The sequence below is a fragment of the Spodoptera frugiperda genome, chromosome 6, assembly GCF_023101765.2.
Source record: "Spodoptera frugiperda isolate SF20-4 chromosome 6, AGI-APGP_CSIRO_Sfru_2.0, whole genome shotgun sequence".
Lineage (NCBI taxonomy): Eukaryota > Metazoa > Arthropoda > Insecta > Lepidoptera > Noctuidae > Spodoptera > Spodoptera frugiperda.
Window position 1 is genome coordinate 10,708,625 of NC_064217.1, and position 20,505 is coordinate 10,729,129.

The following is a 20,505-nucleotide window of genomic DNA, read 5'->3' on the forward strand; positions in this document are numbered from 1 at the left end:
GCAAATTGGATGTGTGTTACCGCCGTTAAAAAATAAATAAAAAGAAAACTTATCTACGTTGAATGCGCCTGTCTTATTCCTTAACCTTGATAGGTATTATGATAATTTCATAAAACAATTTGTAGTAACAGTGAATAAGCAATATTGCTGTAATCAGTAGGTCAATCACCAGATTGATAATGTCCACTCTGTCTATTATTATATTGGAACGTAATTTCTTGAAAGGAAAGAAAAGAAAACAATCCTTGTATTTACAGGACAATCACTTGTTTCCAGTATTGTGCGTTGCCGGCGTTTTGGGGGTTAGGTTAGGGTTGTTGGGGAATCGGGGATTGGGAAGATTGGGAAGGGGGGAATAGGGCCTCGGGTTACCTCACTCACACAACGAAACACAACGCAAGCGTTGTTTCACGTCGGTTTTCTGTGAGGCCGTGGTATCACTCCGATCGAACCGGCCCATTCGTGCCGAAGCATGGCTCTCCCACACTTAAATGATATAAGACCCCTTTGAATCGAGCTAATAAAACTATTGTTAGGTATATACCGGGATGAGGACAATTGAGAATTTAAATAAATCTTACTTTTCTTAATATTAGGGACATTAACTGGAGGTGCGACAACAGCCTATCTCTTTCCGGAGCTGCGGACTACCTAGCGGGTTACCGGGGCTCCGGCTCGAAAAGCAGGAGTAGGAACGGAATGATTTTAGTCAGTAAGAGTCTGACACTCCCTCTTGTTTCGCCCAAGGCGGCACTTCTCTCGCTCAAGGCATTCATTGGATGCATTCCTTGCGGCATTCAAGGAAGTCATTTTCCTAATTCAAAAAAATATAAAATAATGTGTGGGGTCACTCAGCAATGAGTGTTCCCAAAACATGATCACAGTGTAGATAATGTTTATTATGTAGTGGAGACGAGATGTCTATCTAATAGGTTTGTTTATGCTGTGGAGATAAAATGCCTATCCTATAGTCTACGTAATCTTTCAGACTACCACACAGAGTGTCATACAAACTGTACAAAATACGCATTAAGTACATAATATTATAGTATTGATCCGGCTTGAAGGGCAGAAATAGGAACGTGGTGGTTTTTAGTCAGTAAGAGTCTGACATTCCCTCTCGCTTTCGCCCAAGGTGGGAGAAGCCATTGGATGATTATCCCACCTTAAAAAAGTACCTTTATTATTAACTAAAATGCATCATACAGTAGGGCATAAGAGTGGTAATAATACTTTTATCATATTACTCATAAATGGTTTATTCGGCCTGTCTGCAGCCAGTCTGGCTTCAAAGTCAACCAAAGTCTTGTTTTCTTTAAATTTATTAATCAGTCAAATGTCTAGTAAAGGATTTAAGAGTAATAAACATTTTCTAGTATAAATAATAGTATTTTTAACAATTTTGTATCATTTACAGTTACAACTGTAAGAAGCTAATACTTACTCTCTAGTTTTGAATCCCTAATAAAATTAGTGTTCCAAAAATGTATTTCAAAATTCTCATTGTTATTTGTGTTTGCTTAAGCTACAGTGCGAATGGTAAGTAGATCTTAAGTTTCTAATCTGGGTCTAATTATAAATGCCACAATAATTTAGATTTGCATCCTGAATTTTGACCATCAGTGACGCCCTAATACATAGCAATTACATCCCTTACAACTAAAAATAATAAAGTTTTGTTTAAGCATCTAATTACTGCAGATCGTATTCAATACAGCAACTTTTTTAGGAAACAGCACATCAAACTACCCCAACATTTAATAGATTATCAACTTTATCTCAAAACCATAAGATTCAAATTTAAATGCTATCATCTACAATTATCCAAACAATTGTTTCTTCCAGGTATACCTCTAGAGTCATCCGAACAGGATCTAAAACGTTACTTCGACCCCCGTGTCATAGGGGGTGAGAATACCCCTGAAGGGTACGCTCCTCATATGGTAGCAATTCTGGTTGGAGACGAAGTTATCCAACTGATACTTTGTGGAGGGTCCTTGGTGAAGCTTAATTTAGTGATGACTGCAGCCCACTGCCTTACAGATTATGAAATAATGAAGGAGTAAGTACCAACTAAAGATATGAGAATTAGTCTTTGATGCCGTTTCACTGTTGACGGAATGGTCGTGGCTTTTATGTAGGTAATGATGGAGGTGGAAAAGGCAGCTGTTTGTGTCTCTCGGTGTTCTGCCACGTTCTATCTCAACGTTCACCAGTACAATTAGGATTCAGTCCTAAGAAAGCCAACGCCCATTGAGCAATCGTGATGATTAAGCTCAAACCTTTCCCATGTGACGTAAAGCCGTTGCAACGGCTTGCAACCAACGCGTTGGTTAGCCGTGGCTACCTATAAGTTATTGATGTAATGTGATGTGCAAAAATCTTGAGAAAACCATGAAAAGAAACCAATTAATACGTTTCCCTAGACGGGAATCACTATGTATGCTTACTCAACATTTTTCGTCTTTTTTTCAGATTTTTCCACGGTGCTCTAGGATCAAACAACTGGAAGACAGGAGGCAAAAGAGTTGAGTTCCAGAACTACCACATCCACCCAGAATGGGACCCTGTCCTCATTAAGAACGACGTTGGTTTCATAAGCCTGACGGAGAAGGTGGAACTGAGTGAACATTTGCAGTTGGCTGCTATGAACTTTGATTTTGTGGGAGAAGAAGCAAGCTCTGTGACGGGATGGGGGTGGGTAGCGGTGAGTTAGAGAACTGCTATTTTTCATATAGTGTAATAATCAGTGAAGTTTGGTCCAAAAACCATACACTACGTCCTATCCTTATATCTTTAATAAAAAAAATGGAGACACATTTAAAACCATCGTCCTATCTATTCCTTATTAGCCAGACCCAATAAGCAGGTAGGAGAAATTTCAATTAACCTTTAGTTACACCAAATTAACTTTAGTTTAAGCATTCAATCGTTGACTCACCACTCCAGAGTATATTTTTACACTCGTATTAAAACAAAGTGCCTAAATAAATCTCGGTAGAACGACAAACTGCCTGCGCGGCGCTTTGTGCTCATTCCTCTTTTAATATTCCTTAAAATCCAGGTCAGCCTAGATTCCCCAATTAAAATTCTATTACCATTGTAACGTAGAGGTTTTAACAAAATATCTACAGTCAAATTTTCTTCAACTTCGCTTAAACAAACATTAGCTTTGGGTAGGCTTGAGCCACGGGCTATTTGCGCAGTTAGAAATAATATTTAACGAACATTTTGGGTTATTAAGATTACGGCCATAAAAAGGAGTTATGGAGCCCTACACTGTCTTGTATAGTGGTGACCTTCGCTATGTTTTATAGCCCGTGGGAGATTTGTTGATTGCATTCTTTATAGACATGACCGAAGCTATGAATGTGGGACATACGCGGAAGTTAGGGGTTTTATTGCAGTCTTCAATTGCCTAATAATTTCATACATACTTCTTTAGGATATACCATGTTAAGAGGATAATAATCAGAAAAGGACCCTAATTTCGTTTGGATTCTTTACAGACCACATACTTGTTGCCTTAAGTAGGTCAAGGCTACTAATACCTACTTATTATCTAAATGAGTCAAACTAAACATTAATTATTTAAAAAGTAAAAGAAAAAAATGAGCAAAAATTATTTTAAAAGTTTCCCTAACAATAAAATGTTTACAATCTGCTACTACACGGCCAACGCTTAACCATCAAATAATTGGTGTCCGCTCGTTTGCCACCCTATACCTACCTAACATTAAAAAACTACATTAATCTATTTTCATTTATGTATTTTTGCAGAACTGGGCTCTTACTCCCTTCCACCTTCAAGTCCTGGAGGTGACCACATTGTCTCCTGAAGATTGTGCCGATAGGGTCCGTGAAGCCAGTTCCGTCTGGTGGCCCAATTCTCCACACGTGGACCCCAAAATTGAGATCTGTACCTTGCACTCCACTGGTCGAGGTTTATGCTTCGTAAGTAGATTTTGGAGTAGAATTATCATTAATACTTTTCTATTAATTGGTATGGTTTACTTACCATTCAACAGCATATCAAAATACCCGACATTGCCATTTCATTTTCAACTTTATGCTCTTACAATAAAGTTCAAAATGTAAAATAAATATAACAGTGTTGGGTAGCTTGATGAGCTCAAATCTTCCTTCCATTTTCAGGGTGACTCTGGCAGTGCTCTCATGTCGAAGGAATCTGGAACCCAAATTGGTATAGCATCCTGGGCCTTCACGTGTGCGCTTGGTGTCCCTGACATGTACGCGAGGATCAGTGCATTCAAGGACTACATTCAATCCGTCATGGAACAATATTAATGAACTTGAAATCATCAATAATCACCTAATTTAGGTTTAACTGTACATAGATACTCATATTTTTATGAATAAAACTGTTTTTTATAAATTAAATGATTTTTTATTTAATGAGCAATTTGTTTTTATCATATTCAATAAAATCCATAGTAGGTAAATAAAAGTAAAGTACTACTTATTACTATAGCTGGGTTGTAAGGACAATCAACTCAATCCCAATATAATTTCGTATCAATTTTATATTGACTTGTTTACCTAAATCCAATGACCTTCGCATTTGTTTATAAACATCAAATAAAAACTTAATAATAATTTTATCACTCTGTTCTCATTATTATTTCACCATTTTTTATCTGTCATCATTTCCAAGGTCCGAGGCGGTCATTCTTGCGTAAATCTGAACGCATAAGCTGTCATTTTTTGACAAGTTAACTGTGTACAACAGTGTAGACTTTATTACAACCAAATAAAGGTTATTTTGTTTAAATTTTAAACAAGTAGAATTTTGCATGCAAATGAAAACAAAACAAACATTGATTCAAAGTTTCAAACAAAGTTGGTGATTTACAATTTGTGTATTAAGTGTTATTTCTAATTGAAAGTAAATAGAAGTGTACTTGAAAAATAATTTATCGTTTCGTTTTTATTCTACTACGTGTTGCAGCTTCATTTTATGGATTTACCCCCATTAGTCAGCAGAATTAATAAGATATTAAAAATGGAGGGTAGATTCGAACACATTCAAATAATTTGTCTGTTACTTCTACCTCCGCCCACCCTTTCTCTCAGCGAGCACGCAAGCAGCACGAGGTAAGACGCCTTCATTTTCTATTTATCCTAGTTTTTTATGTTATTATTTTCTAAATTTACCTTCATTTGTGTCTAATTGCTCCAAGGACCGCAACCGACATGTATTCCTCTGTATTTTTTAGGTTTAAATTAGAAAAATGGAAGGCGAAGAGTGCAACATTAACGTGGAGGCGCCATATCCAATACTGTTCATACCGAAAGTGTGCACACAGTTGGAAACGCACTGCCAGGTGTCAGAAAACGTCTTCATACACCTGAACATCTCCTGCCCCGACACTTTCGGCAACGAGACAGTTATATACCAGGGCTTCTGCAATGTGAAAGTTTTGGATGGCAATGACATCAACATCAGGTATGGATCTCCAGATAGTTTGACCAGCAATGAAAACATACCTCTGATTCTGACTGAAGCAAACCAGATAACGTTTCCTGCCTACAACGATTCTCAAGTCTGGATAGACCCTGCGAGGAGTCCGTATGTGTACAACCGGTGTGACTCACCACCTAAAGAGAACTACACCGTACGCGAGGCTCATAATAACCATATAACTATTGAGCAGCACAACACATACATTACGCAGAATGTGTATCAGTACAATGAAGCTGTTCGTTACTCTTCGGTGTGTGAGGAGCAGAAAGCTGTGGAGAAAATACAAGAAAGTGCTCAGAATCCCAACGGATACAACATGTATGAGGAAGATGAGTTTGAATGTGGTGTGTTTTTATCTCAATTGTCAGAAGAAATTATCCATGAGAAGGAGACCAGAGCAAGAGATGAGAGGAAGTTTATTGGGTTGCAGACAGACAATGAAGCTTTGAAACAGCTGATGTCTTCGGACATACAGTCCGTATCAAGACAGCAGAAGACTATACTGTTCTTGGGTCATGACTCAGAGTCTGGGCAGACGGTACAGAATATTGCTATCAATGATCCTTCGTTGGAGTGCCGAGGAGCTCGAGCTATGGAGACCGAAGTGCCTGTTGGTAAGTTTTTTTTTATAATTTTTGTATTGGTACACGCTCTTCTATCAGTTCTGTCTACCACTTAGAGGATAAATAGTGTAATGTTATATTATGTATTTTATTAGATTTTTTTATTAGAATAGAAGTTAAATAAGTTTATTAAAGTTGGACAAGTCATCTTGGGTAATTATTATTTGTATTATTGACTATTAACAAAGCAATGGTTACTTAAAAACCTATGTATGTAGTAGAATTGAAACTAAGTAGTTTTAAAGACAATATATTATTTTTATATGAAAAAAAAAATTGTGATAATTCAGCTAATAATTAGGTAGCTATCATACAATGTTAATTATTATTTTTTATTTACTTATTGAAAGTGTATGAATATTTGTTTATTTACATTGATATAACATCATACCTTTTAATTAATGAAGGGTTAGGCTACAATGCCACTACATGGATGGCGCGGTGCTGATTGTCGCGCAACGTGTAGTGGGTTCGATTCCCGCACGGAGCAACTCGTTGTGTAGTCCACAAATTGTTGTTTCGGATCTGGGTGTCATGTGTACCTATGTGAACTTGTATGTTTGTAAACTCAACCACTACAAAGGAGAAAATACTAGCAGAGCAACCTTTTTTTAAATAAATCAAACCGTGTGAGGTAAATAGCTAACTATATACTGATTTTCATAGTAATCAAACTAAAATATGTTTTGGCTGTCGAAGCTCCACTCTCTACATGGAACTTATAACGTAACAGGTGAAAATTAGCATCGCAAATTAGACGCCGGGACGTCATGTAAGCATATTATTACGTAATTATTATTAAACACTATTGAAATTTTCAGAACCGACACCCGACGAGGCGAACACTAGCTCAACGAACCCACGCGCGAAGAAGTACCAGTGCAACAAATGTAAACAGATATTTGATCAACTGTCCGCCTTCAAGCAACACATGGTGGGCAGCCACCGGCTCTCAAACTTGTACGACGTCTCCTCCAACGTCAAGTTCATGTGCACTGACTGCGGCAAGAACCTAAAAAACCAAGAAAAGTTTGAGCAACACTGCCGCGGACACGGCGACCCCGATCTAGAATGCAATAAGTGCCATAAAGTGTTCGCATCAAAATTCACCTTACGCAATCATCGTAAGATACATTCTCGAATGTACCCGTGCAACTTCTGCACGAAATCATATTCTACATCGCAGGAGTTGCAAGCGCACACAACGAAAGCACACTTTTCCTTTATGTGTGAGTGTTGTTCTTTCACTTGCGAGAATTTCGCTGATCTGACAGCCCATCAGGAGATTCATAAACACGAGTCGCATTCACAAATGGATACTTCTAAGAACTCGAGCGAATCTGACTTTGCTGAGGCAGGAGGTCTGTTCGAGGAGATCAGTGACCTGTCGGTGCCCGAGGACATGGTGAAGCGGGAGCAGGATGAACGGTTCCAAACTGCTGACTCGGTGATCGCTAAAGTGATGTCCAACAAGATATTTCGAAGCAATTCCACATGTAGCAGTAGTAAGAGTAAGAAACAGCGCAAGTACAACAAGGTAATTATGTTTTCGTTATTGAATCACTTACATGTTGCCTCGTTAGTCACAATTGTTTATATTCTGTCGGGCAAGGGGTCACGGGTTCGATTCCCGTGTCGGGCAAAGTATTACTGGGCTTGTTTTCCGAAAATTTCTCAGTAATAGGAAGGAGTCTGAAATTGTGCCCGGTATATGGCAATAGGTTTACCACCTTACATGGGACTGATAACACAAATGGTGAAAAGTGGGTGTACTTTGTTCGGTGGCATTAAGTGCCGAAATGTGCACTTCTGCCTTCGAGGATAAAAAGCGTGACATTGCAATGCAATTATATTCATCACGAGTTTGAACGGTTGGCGCAGTAATTAACCGACTTGCTGGTTTAATGATGCTTTTATTTTACCTATACATAAACATTTTTGACGACTTCTTCTTTTGTTCAAAAACTTGCTGATTAGTCAAGTTTCCTTGAGGACCGGTCACTGTAATGGTCTAGTACCAAATCTATGTTTCACCACGTGATGTATAAGGTCTGATGTGATATAATCAGATCTTAACTGTCCATTGTATTCTGTACTTAGTAGCGGCGATGTGGAGTCGCACTGGTACTATTTCATCGACCTGTATATTGTGTAAGGACGTTACTTTAAATGGCGTACCACCTGAGGTGCTTTACTACCTACCAACATGATGAGGCAGTGGGTGAACGTACTTTGTTCTTTTCTTAGTTTTGTAAGTTATGTGGACTTTTTTTAAGGGGGGAAAATCATCCAATGACTCTCATCGCCTTGGGTGAGGCGTGATCCAGATTGTCAGACTCTTACTGACTAAAAACTACACCGTTCCTTTTCTACTTTTCGAGCCGAAACCTCGGTAAACCCGCATGACTGCTGCAAGCTTTATGTGGACTTGCGAACAATTCATCGTAGTCTCGTTTTCCATTGTTTGGTGTACTGTACATACTTTTAAAACGAACTAGGTCTAATATTTTACACTTATCGATATCTAAAATTAAACCATTCATCTGTTGCAGACCTGCGAAGTTTGTTTGAAAAAGTTCGACCGGATCGGTGACCTTAAGAGACACCTGATCGAACACGTCATCAGGAGCACCCTCGCGAAGAACCCAGTCAACAAGTTCGGGGTCCTCAACATCCGCTGCGAGATCTGCCAGGAGAAGGTGTTCACCAAGATAGACAGGTACAAGGCACATCTCAGGGAGCATGCTAAGCTCACCCTATACAAATGTACCTTCTGCGACAAATCCTTTAGTGATTCCAGCAACTTCTCTAAACACAAGAAAATCCACGGTACCACGTACTTCCAGTGCGACTTGTGTCAACGCAAGTTCAATTCGAAGAAAATGATCACCCAACACATGGAGTATCACAACAATACGAACCCTATTCAGTGTCAGTATTGTGACAAAGTGTTCCATTTCGAGTCTATGCTTAACAAGCATATCAGGTGCTCGCATACGAAGATGTCCACTACTAAATTCAGATGTAGATTTTGTCGGAATTACTTCAAGAGTTTGAAGGAGAAATGGGACCATGAATGGACGGTCCATAATGTCAGGAAAGCAATCGTGGATTGTCTCTTGTGTGGCTCTAGGTTCAGGAAGTATGCTGAGCTAAAGAGACATTGCACAGACGAGCATGACACCGCCATACCTCAAGCGAAACGGTTGCTACGGTGGAAAATGAAACGAAAGATGCAATTGCTCGACGAAAATTTGTAAATGGCTGGACCAATTTACACGCAATATTGATTCTTATTGCTTTTCCTTTATAGTTTAGTTTTCGATTAATGTTTATTTATTTTAGTTGTCCTTTAGTGTTCGTGATCAAACGCTTGATGTGATATTTTATTAGATTGATACTGTCTTGTTGTTCTCTGAGTTCTTGGTTCGATCAGCTGATTACGACAAGTAATTCCTGATTTTCGATACAAAATTGTCAAAATAAATGCAATTGTGGCCTATGAAAGGACTTAAGCTACATTGGAGAATAACAGACTTGATATGTAGAATAAATAGGTTTAAGATTATTTTTTAGTATTAAGGTTTTAGTTTTTTTGTTTTAGTTGAGATCAAGGATCGTTTATTTTTAGTTTTAGTAAATTAATTGTCTATATAGACAGTTCCTATTGTTTATATTAGATAACGAATGGTCTCTATTTAGTATTTACAACTTATTTATTTATACTTTATTATTAATTTATGAATTAAGTTCGTAGTTGATTAAGGCTGTGAGTCTGTGGATCTCAAACTTTTTATTTATTTATTTTTAAGATTGTTTTGTTTATGTTTTTTGAGTTTTTGTTAATCTTTGTTTAATTTATATAATTTATTGTATCATTGATCTTGTGGTAGCAAACGCCACTGCTTAGGACAAGTTCTGAGGTTCAATGTTAGTCGAATAAAGGATTATTGGATTCTTAATTTGGCTTCTTGTATGAATTCATTGATTGGTGATAATCTTGTTATACACATTAAATGTTGTAGAATCATGTTTTTGTTTTAAAAAAGATGTTACCTACTTATGTCAAAATCAGTGAATTTTCTACACATTGTGAAATCATATTTATAGTAGCTGTTTATGTACAAGTTTGTTTTACGTTTAACGAGAGCACGTTCGTTGCTGATTGGTTGGTTCATTCGTACCGGCCAATAAGAGGGCTGAACTCGCTCTCGTTTCGTTTTAGTTCAGCGTAAAGCAAACTCGTACTAAAGGTAGTGATCCTATGGCTTTATATTTCTGCTGTTGTTTGTTAGGGATATATTGTGTTATAGTTATTTAAGAAAGTTAATATATTGTGTTAGTTGTTAAGTTTTACTTTGGTGGAGGTTTTGTATCAAATATATTATTTATTTATAATGTACAGTTACGTGTTTTTACCCGACTGCGCCAGAAGGAGGGTTATGTTTTTCGAGAGTATGTATGTATGTATGTATGTATGTATGTATGTATGTATAATTGTTTGGCACGCTCTACAGCCTAAACGGCTTGACGGATTTTGGCTTGAGAGGTGTCGTTGGATTCGTATTTACTGTGAGAGTGACACTGGATATATCAAAATAGTAAAAAAAACAAAATGGCGGATTTTTGGCGCCAAATTTGAATATTGCTCACTCACTAGCCGGAACGATTCGATGTATATCAGCTTGATAGGGGTCGTTAGATTCGTATTTACTGTGAGATTGACACTGGATATATTTAAAAAAACAAAATGACGGATTATTGCGCCAAATTATATTGTTCACTCTCTAGCCTGAACGACTCGATGGATTTCAGCTTGATAGGGGTCTTTTGATTCGTATTTACTGTGAGAATGACACTAGATACCTATAATTATCAAAACTAAAAGAAAGTAAAATAAAATAATGTAATTTTAAAAAAACTGCGTTTCTTCATTATATGGAAAAAACCCTAAAACAAGAAAGTCATCGTAAAATTAAAGGTCGGGACCCATTCTAGAAAGCCAGCCGTATGTGCCCTCACTAAGTCTTCATATTTAGAATGGGTCCCGACTGCTTTAATTTTACGATGACTTTCTTGTTTTATGTACAGTTACTTGTTTATTTCATTACTCTGAAAATTTATATTTTAGAATTAAAAGCCGATTTGTGCTTAAAATATTAAAGGTTGGAAACGCACTTGTAACTCCTATTGGTATTTGTTGTCCATGGGTGGCACTGATCCCTATCCACAATAACATATTGAGATGAAAATCTCACTATCTTATCTTAGTCACTTGTAAGACAATGTTATACTGTAAGAATGTAAATAAAATTTTGGAATTATTTTTAGTAGTATTTTAAAGCCCCTGGCAGACACTAGTAACGTATTTACGTTTGAGATACACATTCATAAATAGTGGTCAAACATTTTTTATCCAGTATTGGTTTTACAATTTAAATTTTAAAGTTGTGACTTCCTGACAATAACAGATTAATAAAGTTGTAAGTTTAAACAAAAACCAGCTTAATGGACTGTGAAGGAAATATTTTGTGCTGCTTATCGCCGAGGACTTCCTCTTCAGCCGGTGAGATAATCGCTCGCTTGCGGTGGGCGTGGTGATAACCGCCGCCACCTCCCAGTGCAGCTGATAACTTCAAAAGAGCCCCAATGTCAACAGTGCTGGATACTGTGCAGCAGACCTCCGTGCCAGTACATTACTCGCCATAAATCCCATAATTCAAACATCGCGGGTACTGCGTGCGCAATGGTGGCGGCGTTATTTGTAGTGGTCATAGTCGGTGTGTAAACACGGCGCCTGTACACAAGCGGTATTCTCGCGCATGACCTTGGCCGGCGCGCATGCGCGGTGTCGCGGCCTGCCGACCCATCCAGCCACACATCGGCAGCTCTCGGCGCCACAGTCCGCGATAGCGCTCCGCGGCGGTAGCGTCTCTCACCGCGAGTGCGGAACAACGCGGCCGCGTGATAACACAGAAAACCTCACCTAAATCAAATAAACACTATTCCTGTGTGTAGGGCGACGTTGACAATTGTTATTGTGTGTGTCGTGGCCCCGGCAGCGCGGAATCTACACAGTCGTAAGGTTAGTATGGCGATAATCTTTTAAGCTGTCACGTTTCGACAATTCAATGCGCTGTTAATAGGTTCAATCCATACCGGGTTTGTTTGTCTGTCTGTTTGTTGATGTATAGTTGCGATCGGACTGTGGATCGTTAGTTTTATTGCACAGTAGTAATGGTGTCTTTAAACGAGTGCCTCTCTGACTGATTTACATGTAAAAATTCCATCGAACTGAAGGATTTCTTTGTCTAAACAATTCTCTATTTAGTCTGCTGCTATTTAAGTGAAACACGACTACAAGCATAAACAAAAACTGTTTTCAAGGAAATCAATTAGATACCTCGGTAGTTACAGTGATTGAAACAAAAGTTTGAGAAACTCGATGCGATCTGTCAAAATTTTGACAGTTGCTGACACAATACAGAATCAATAACGCGTTCGATTTTTAAAAATAAATATTTAAAACAACGCATCGATGCATACGTAAATACGCCACAGAGTAGATAATTGTACGAAGAAGTTTTCCATCTAATTTTAGAATTGATTGATTTGAACATTCCGACTGTTGAACAAATTCGTGATAGTAAACAGGTAACAATTGAATTGAATATTTTGTTGTATGAATGTAAATGCAACTGATATTTATGTTACAGTATGTTATTTAGGTATTTATACATTTAATTATACCATTGTTAACCTATATTATCCTTATCTTTGTAAAGCCGGCGGTTTGCGAGGAGGAGCAGTTTGTAAACCACCAATACAATGAAAATAAGAACAACATTAATTTAATATGTTCACACTTTTTTTTTATAATCGCTTGAATTTTTTATTGACTACTTTCTTAAGATACTAAAGCATTTACGATAATATTATTATTATGGCTTCACATACTCCACTGACCCATATTACGTATAATTATTTCTATAGTATAGTTTTTCAACAATAAAATACATATAGGTAATAATAGCTATCTAAAGATAGTAACGACCTGTTGATGACAAAATGCAAACAGGTCTGCATAATAATACCTATCTATGCATATAAATACATAATATTATTATGTTTACCTACGTATTGTTTGCGTAATATTTATTTAAAAGCATCTGCCAGCGGCTTTGCCGGCTTTCCCGTGGGATAAAAAGTATCTTATCACCCAAGTCGGCGAATAAACTGTCTGTAAACCAGACATAAAAATCCGTTCAATAGTTTCAGCGTGATTGACGGACAAACATCCAAAACTTTCACATTTATAATATTTTTATAATAGTGTGATTGTGAGTAAAAACACACAACACAACGTCACGCCTTTTATCCCAGAGGTGATAGGTAGAGGTGCGTAATACGGCACGTAATGATGCTATACAATGTACACCCACTTTTCACCATTTGTTTTATAAGTAGTAGGGGGCATCCTATTGCCATATACTGTGAGAAAAAAAGTACCTCGTTTTATCATTAAATACTGCTAGCTAAGTTAGGCTGGCTCGTGGTCAGGTAGAGTAGTTGCAGTTGCCATTGCCGTGCGCTAACGGCAGATTAGAATACATTTTGACACATCTCCTACTCTTACTGCGAACGTGGTAAGAGCCTAGCGGCATCGTTCTCTGATAAGCCTTTAATTTTTTTATTTTTTTATAATAAGACCTCCAAACTGTAACCACTCACACATGGAGATCATGCCGAATGTCTCTTATATACATACTTATACATGAAACTCGTAGTATGTAGGTAAGAAGAACAAGGGGTTTAGGATACAATTCCTTGATCAGCGAAAGTATTATAGAGGTTTTACAAGATCGGAGATCATCGTGAGGTCCCCAACACCAAGAGTGTCTCCTGCGGTGGCTGAAGCGTAAGGCGAAGCGAGAACCGTTGCCTCGAGCGCTCCACTTTCTTTAACTAGCATGACTGCTTCGCAAAATTCGAGTTCAACGTCTCAAAGTGTGCTTGGTTTATGGCAATAAACTTAACTCTAATGATATAGGACTCACAAATGATGAAAAGTGTTCTATATCCAAGGTATATGTGCACCTCTGCTTACCCCTTAGGCAGAAAAAGACGCGAATGTCATGTAGGTACCTAATACCTACTTATACTTAGTTGCTAAGGGACATATTAATTCTAACAAAGCTATTATGCATTGAAAACTGACTTAATTAAACCGGTTGTCACTCATGTGATACTCCATGATAGGGTTTACCATAGTACCTTGGATCCTTAGAGACATAGGAACCAATCCCAAAAGGTCTATAGACAAAAGGACAAGTGGTTAAAATACACATATAGGTCGGGTTAGTGATGAACTATTGCAGATAAGCAATAAAGGTTGATTTTTTAATTTAGAGAAGTAATTGGATTAGGATTTGTTGCATTCTAAGTTTCAAGATTCATGAGCAGCAATACACGACGAGGTGTTTGTCGTCTCCTGTTTGTCGTCAAACAGTTGCGTGAGGAAGCCGATAACATAATAATTAATATAGTATGTCTCACAAAAGTCATACAAAAAGAATTATTCAAATCGGACTTTAGATCCGGATATTAACATCTTCAAAGAAACATAATGCCTTCAGCTTTATAATATAGTATAGATTTACAGTTACGAAAAGAAATCGAACCGTAATATGGTACCTGACAAAAGTTACCAGCTTCCATCTACCAGCTGCAATTGCAAGAGATTAATTACGAAAGTTCCCAATCAAGAAGTTTCAATTCGTTCAGAAACTCTCGACGTAAGTGCCTACCTTTCGTTCCTCTAGTAACCTTTGCTAATTAAACTTTATCTTTTGTTAAATGAACAAATACTTCAGGAGCTGACGAAGGAGGTTGGATTAAGGAAAATTGGGGCTGAGAAAACTTGATATTTTGCTGTTCTTGAAAAACTGCTTTTCAACCTAAATTATGAAACAATGTGACCGTTTCCACCTATACTAAGCTATGTAGCTGTGCGAGAAAGATGCGCAACTAGTGTATGCAATGTATCGATAGTCGGGTACCCACCAAAACTGTTTAGGATACAGTTAAATTGATATTATATAGAACAAGGCTATACATTTTTAAACTGACATGGTCACTAACACTAACATTAGAACTTAAGATATTTACGACGAAATATCGGAAACTCATAGACATTAATAAACATTGTAAATACTAATGTTAGAACAAGACTGTTTCACACACACCAGTTTTACCGTCAAAAAACAGACGTAACATAACTAACCTAACATATACAATTAGGATAAACTGAACAAAAAAATAAGGGTTGCGCTCTCAAATAGGTACCAACAGTTACCTCACAGTGGCTGGTTAGTGGTTCTGCATTCATCCTGGTAGATTACCAGGGTCCAACCCCTATTTACATATTACACCGGAGCTGCGGACTACCTAGCGGGTTTATGGGGGCTTCGGTTTCAAAAGCAGGAATAGAAACTGGAGGTTTTTAGTCAGTAAGAGTCTGACATTCCCCACTCGCCTCCTCTAGGGCGAGAGAAGTTATTGGATGATTTTCCCCCCTTTAAAATAAACCTGTTTACAACATTAAAACAATAACATTACCATCTACTTTTTCAGGTAATACATTTTTAACCAGGTGTCTGGTTGAACGTCAGTATTTTTAAAACATTACCTATACCTACATATTACTTCCAAGTATAATCTTTTTCTGGTAAAAATCATGAAACCAGTTGTTTATTGTTTTCCTCGAGATAAAAATACGTACTATACGGCAAGCTGTCTGCGTGTCGGTTTGTGCGGAATATTTTATATGGCTGTTAGCCTGATTGTCGAATTTCAGTCGTATTTTGTTGCATTTTAAAGTCGGATATTGTTTAAAAGGTACGGCGATGGTCAATAATAACCAAAATGCCGAAAAGTTCGGTTGTCGTTTGTCGCAAACGCGACTGCAAGGGTAAAGTTACTTGAGTTTGAATCCCGAGTCGACCAAAGTAGTAACATTTTAAAAATTTTCGGGCGCATCCAGTTATTATAAAAAAAAACACACACACACACAAAATAATCAATGACACGGAAATATGTGGACGGTGGACACTAAAATAGAATAAACAGAATGCGTATTACAAATATTGTTAAGAGATAGCGTAGTGATAAGGCAGCGATAAGAACATTACTCATAAGTAGGTATCTACCACTGTGTCCATTCACTGTTTCGAGTTTAAAAATTGGTAGATAATTCGTTGGTTAAAATACTTGATAACACACATCGTTAGAGAAACTGAATATGAAGTGTTAAGTTAAACCCTAACCTCACTCATAATAGGGTATATGACTATTTTTTATTTTATAATGTCCGTCTTGAAGATTCTTTGAATGATGACACGTATTTTTATTTTTTTTTTACAGATATTCTTATAATTATGTATATTGATTTGAATATCGTGTGACGACACTTCTAGGTACGTTTTATACGCAGAAATTACTTTATAGGTAGTATTTACTCCTACTCCTAAATCTTGATTTTGTTTTATCTAATTATTGTTTTTTATTATAATATGGCAAACAAAAAAAACCAGTCTAATATTTTTTCATTACCTAACTGACGGACTAATTAGATTTATAATTTTCATAGCCCATCATCATCCCTATTAGACTATAAAATAGATACGGTTATATTATATGTTAAATATATTATTTTTTCCAACAACCGAGTCAGTCTCCAACAGTCATACTGACAGCTTGCGCTGTGACATGTGCGAAGTCCCAGTCACCGTCAATCATCAATCAATCAAATATCTCCCGTTTCTGGTGACTGACTGATAAACTGACTGACAACAGCAAAAACTACTGACGTAAAAGACTGACATTTTGCACGTAATGTACCTTGAAACTGACGGGAAAAGTTATCTAGAATTTTTTTGGGAATGAGGGAACATTTTACTGCCTTTTATTTATTAAAAGGTAAAAAAAATAACACAAAATTTAAATTACGCAGCACCAGAGGAGACATAGTTTCGTTGCTAGGCTTTATAAAAGAAATACGCTGTTATCTTGAAGATTTGGAGGTATACGACCTCCGGTTTGGAGATTCGGAAATACTGCCGACGTCAGCTCATTCCACAGTTCTGCTGTGCGAGGCAGACAGTTTCAAGTGCATATCTAAATATTTGCTGCAGTATTGGAATCAAACCAGTAGACAAGTCAAAAACGGCATTATTTTCACCTACTTGTAAAATTGTATCTCAATACGAGGGTTATACAAATTGACCGGCCTTCACGACTTAGTGCCAATTGCTATTCTCTCTTGCATCGTTTGTCGATTGTCCAATGAATAGAACCCTATTGTTGTAGATATTTTGTTTCCCAAATTCTCAGTAATGGTAGACTTCGAGGCTCCTGCTTTGGAAGCTTAGCCTAAAAACCTATCTCTGTGACTATACTTGTTTGATCCAAATAAGTATTTTTGGTTGTACACTATACGTACTACTGCCAAGAAAGAGATACCGGGTTGATTTTGAGGGTGTACCAATTGGATTTTCTATTTTTGAAAATGTTCAGCTGGTAATAGTGTCCGATTAAAGGCAATAGCATTGTCCCTTATTCACATAACTATTAAAATATGTAGTGAAATTCTTAACTCTTGATTTTTATGGTATAAGACGGTAAACGAACTGACGGATCATCTGATGGTAAGCAATCGCGTGCGGTTGTGCATTTGCAAACAAGTACATTGCCGGTTTTTGGGGCAATTGTGGCTCTGGTAACCTAACGCATACAACGGAACAACGCAAGCGTTGTTTCACGTCGGTTTTCTGTGAAGCCGTGGTCTTATTCCGGATTATTTATTACGGTAGAATTTAAATGTTGGTTGAATTTTTAGTTTGTTTTCACAATACGTAAACATAAGGTGTAAGGTCAGTGTCTGATATCAATCAATTAACAACTCTAAGATTAGCTCTGTTAGTCTGAAAATTGCAAATAAATAATGTGGAGAAGCTAGTTATTTTGAATGTTAAACATCCTGTGTACTCTCTCAGACATTATAAATACAGTAAGTACTGTTTTCTTTAAACCATCTTAAGAATATTATAAGAATCTATAGCCCAGTAGTTTTAAAGTATGAGAGAGGTATGCTTCGGCACGAATGGCGGACCATTCGTGCCGAAGCAGTGTAATACCACTCAATTACCCCCTTTGCCAGTCTTCCCAATCTCCAATTCCCCAACAATACTTTAATTCCTAACCCCCAAAAAACTGGCAATTTGCTTGTAACACCACTGGTGTTTCGGGTGTCCAAGGGCGGCGGCGATTGCTTACCATCAGATCCGTCTGCTCGTTTACTGGCTAATAATAAAAAAGGTTTGTGTAAAGCTATAGATGATGATGAATCAGGGAAACCAATAACAGATTAATTTACCCAAATGTAAATAAATACATCATGCCTGAATTGAGTTCTTCTTGACATTTTTAAGAGAATAATTTCTCGATAATCTTAGCGGAGTTTTACAATAATAAAAATGTCAAATCACAAGGTCGTACGTGTTTCCGAGTATTTGAAGCCACTTGACTTTAATAAAATGACAATATGGATGGCGTCTGCGGTCTCGTAACGTGATTATGTAAGTCATAAAGATGCAGACTTTTTGTGGTTAATAATGACACGCTCTTCTTTTGTTTTTTTTTTTTTTTTATTTTTTGAAGTGATTAATTTTGTGTGTGTTTTAAATCTCTTTAGAAATAAATAGTGGTTGCGATTGGCCACTCAACCAATGAGGGTAAGACTACCCAGTAAGAATAAAACTAGTCAGCTTTGAGCTTCTTGGGTTCGATTCCTCGGCCCTGTAAAGATTGTAAAGGATTTTTTAGAATTTCGATTTTTTTTCAGTATTAGCACGAAGCCTGGTGTTGGACCCATAACATAATTAAAGAAAAATGGGTGTAACTTTGGAACGAGGAGATAGCTTCACTGACTGACGAACAATTAAACGTGACGTTTGAAAAGTGGCTAATTTAGCATTCATGGAAGTAAATGCTTTAACTTTTTTGTGCCTGCATCTTTAGCTACCCCATTGGTGATTTAAAGGCCAAGTGATTGTTATTTACATTAGGATATGTTTGTGTTACCTGTCACCGTCCAGGTTTTTCCACTAATCTCCTCACAGAAAGATGTACATCATCCTAAAATGCGCTCTGAAAGCTAAATCAAAATATTCGCAAACACAAACAGCACAACACAACATCAGACATCAAATAGCAATGCCTAGATAGACAGTGCATCAAACAACATCTAACAATAAGAATCCAGACATCTAGTGAATGATAGAAGACTTGAAATAAATAAACAAATGTAAAGTGCTCATCACATGAAGTAGACGCTAGATTGACGATGAAAATCACGCTTCGGCATGAATGGGCCGGCTCGACCGGAGTGATACCACGGCCTCACTGAAAACCGACGTGAAACAACGCTTCCGTTGTGTTTCGTTGTGTGAGTGAGATTACTGGAGGTCCAATTCCTCCTTTCCCAATCTTCCCAATCTCCGATTCCCGAACAACGACCCTTAAATTCCTAACCCCAAAAACACCGGCAACACACTTGTAACCGGGCGGCGGCAATTGCATACCATCAGGTGATACGTCTGCTCGATTACGTGTTTCATAAAAAAAAAGAAAAATCTGCGTTGAAGTCTTAACTGGTTATTTGGAATTTGTTAACATTTTGACTATGCTATGCAGTTGCATTAGTAGGTCGGATTATTGGGTACCTATTTGCATAATCTATTCTTTAGACATTAAAAGTTGCAGAAAGGTTTTAATTTAAGACACATGAGAGAACCAAATCCCGAAACAACTTTCAAATTCCTAAACTCAAAAGCCGGCAACAAACTTGTATCGTCTCTTGTGTTTCGGGTGTCGATGGGCGGCGCTGAATACTCACATCATCAGCTGATCCGCCGGATCGTTTACCGGGCTGTCTCATGCATTGCCATATACTGGACACGATTGCATTGCCCGACTATAAAATATAAACCTAATATATAAAATTGAATATAAATTAATATCAAATTACATAATAACGATGACGTCCAGCAGGGCATGTGACCCGTGAGGTCTATCATAAATATATAAACTAAATGTGTACTGACCCACGGAGTGAAACCAACGCACCGTGGCTGGGGCTGCTTGGGGGCTGGTATTATTTATAGGGGCCGGTGTTACACGCTTGTAAGGACATGTCGACAGGGACCCATGTAGGTAAGCCTTTGGTAGATACGTTAGATGTGTCTTTTGTAGATGTATAGGGTTGTTTATAAACGTAATTTGCGATTAAATCAGGTATGTTCATCTAGATTTCATTGGTATATTTTCAAAAAATCACCG

At 37.5% G+C, this 20,505-nt stretch overlaps 3 protein-coding genes across 5 annotated transcripts in view; all 3 read left to right on the plus strand.

The window, feature by feature from the left end:
- Window positions 1-1,407: 1,407 nt before the first annotated feature.
- LOC118267947 (chymotrypsin-1-like) lies at window positions 1,408-4,326 on the plus strand. The gene is made up of 5 exons (XM_035582206.2): window positions 1,408-1,539; window positions 1,846-2,062; window positions 2,476-2,707; window positions 3,781-3,954; window positions 4,156-4,326. Exons 1-5 carry the CDS (start codon window positions 1,485-1,487, stop codon window positions 4,306-4,308), a joined length of 831 nt encoding a protein of 276 aa, XP_035438099.2. The 5' UTR covers window positions 1,408-1,484; the 3' UTR covers window positions 4,309-4,326.
- A 638-nt stretch (window positions 4,327-4,964) lies between these two features.
- Window positions 4,965-9,619, plus strand: LOC118267847 (zinc finger protein 429-like). The gene is made up of 4 exons (XM_035582091.2): window positions 4,965-5,115; window positions 5,238-6,099; window positions 6,930-7,645; window positions 8,661-9,619. The coding sequence occupies exons 2-4, from the start codon at window positions 5,253-5,255 to the stop codon at window positions 9,366-9,368; spliced, it is 2,271 nt and encodes a 756-aa protein (XP_035437984.1). The 5' UTR covers window positions 4,965-5,115; window positions 5,238-5,252; the 3' UTR covers window positions 9,369-9,619.
- A 2,251-nt stretch (window positions 9,620-11,870) lies between these two features.
- Window positions 11,871-20,505, plus strand: part of LOC118267425 (1-phosphatidylinositol 4,5-bisphosphate phosphodiesterase) — a 91,117-nt gene continuing 82,482 nt past the window's right edge. For 2 of the 3 annotated variants that reach the window (XR_007705364.1, XM_050694332.1), the window contains exon 1: window positions 11,873-12,193. The gene's annotated coding sequence lies outside the window, so the exon portion shown is untranslated. Of the gene's footprint in view, window positions 12,194-20,505 lie in introns of all 3 variants that reach the window. The other variant, XM_050694333.1, reaches the window with a different exon arrangement.

What these genes read in the sequence shown, in the direction of transcription:
- LOC118267947 (XM_035582206.2), top strand. Translation starts at nt 1,485, where the DNA reads ATGTATTTCAAAATTCTCATTGTTATTTGTGTTTGCTTAAGCTACAGT. An exon ending in CTTAAGCTACAGTGCGAATG is followed by an intron (nt 1,540 to 1,845) that starts GTAAGTAGATCT and finishes TGTTTCTTCCAG; the next exon opens with GTATACCTCTAGAGTCATCC. An exon ending in CTGGTCGAGGTTTATGCTTC is followed by an intron (nt 3,955 to 4,155) that starts GTAAGTAGATTT and finishes TTCCATTTTCAG; the next exon opens with GGTGACTCTGGCAGTGCTCT.
- LOC118267847 (XM_035582091.2), top strand. Translation starts at nt 5,253, where the DNA reads ATGGAAGGCGAAGAGTGCAACATTAACGTGGAGGCGCCATATCCAATA. An exon ending in GGAGACCGAAGTGCCTGTTG is followed by an intron (nt 6,100 to 6,929) that starts GTAAGTTTTTTT and finishes TGAAATTTTCAG; the next exon opens with AACCGACACCCGACGAGGCG. An exon ending in AACAGCGCAAGTACAACAAG is followed by an intron (nt 7,646 to 8,660) that starts GTAATTATGTTT and finishes CATCTGTTGCAG; the next exon opens with ACCTGCGAAGTTTGTTTGAA.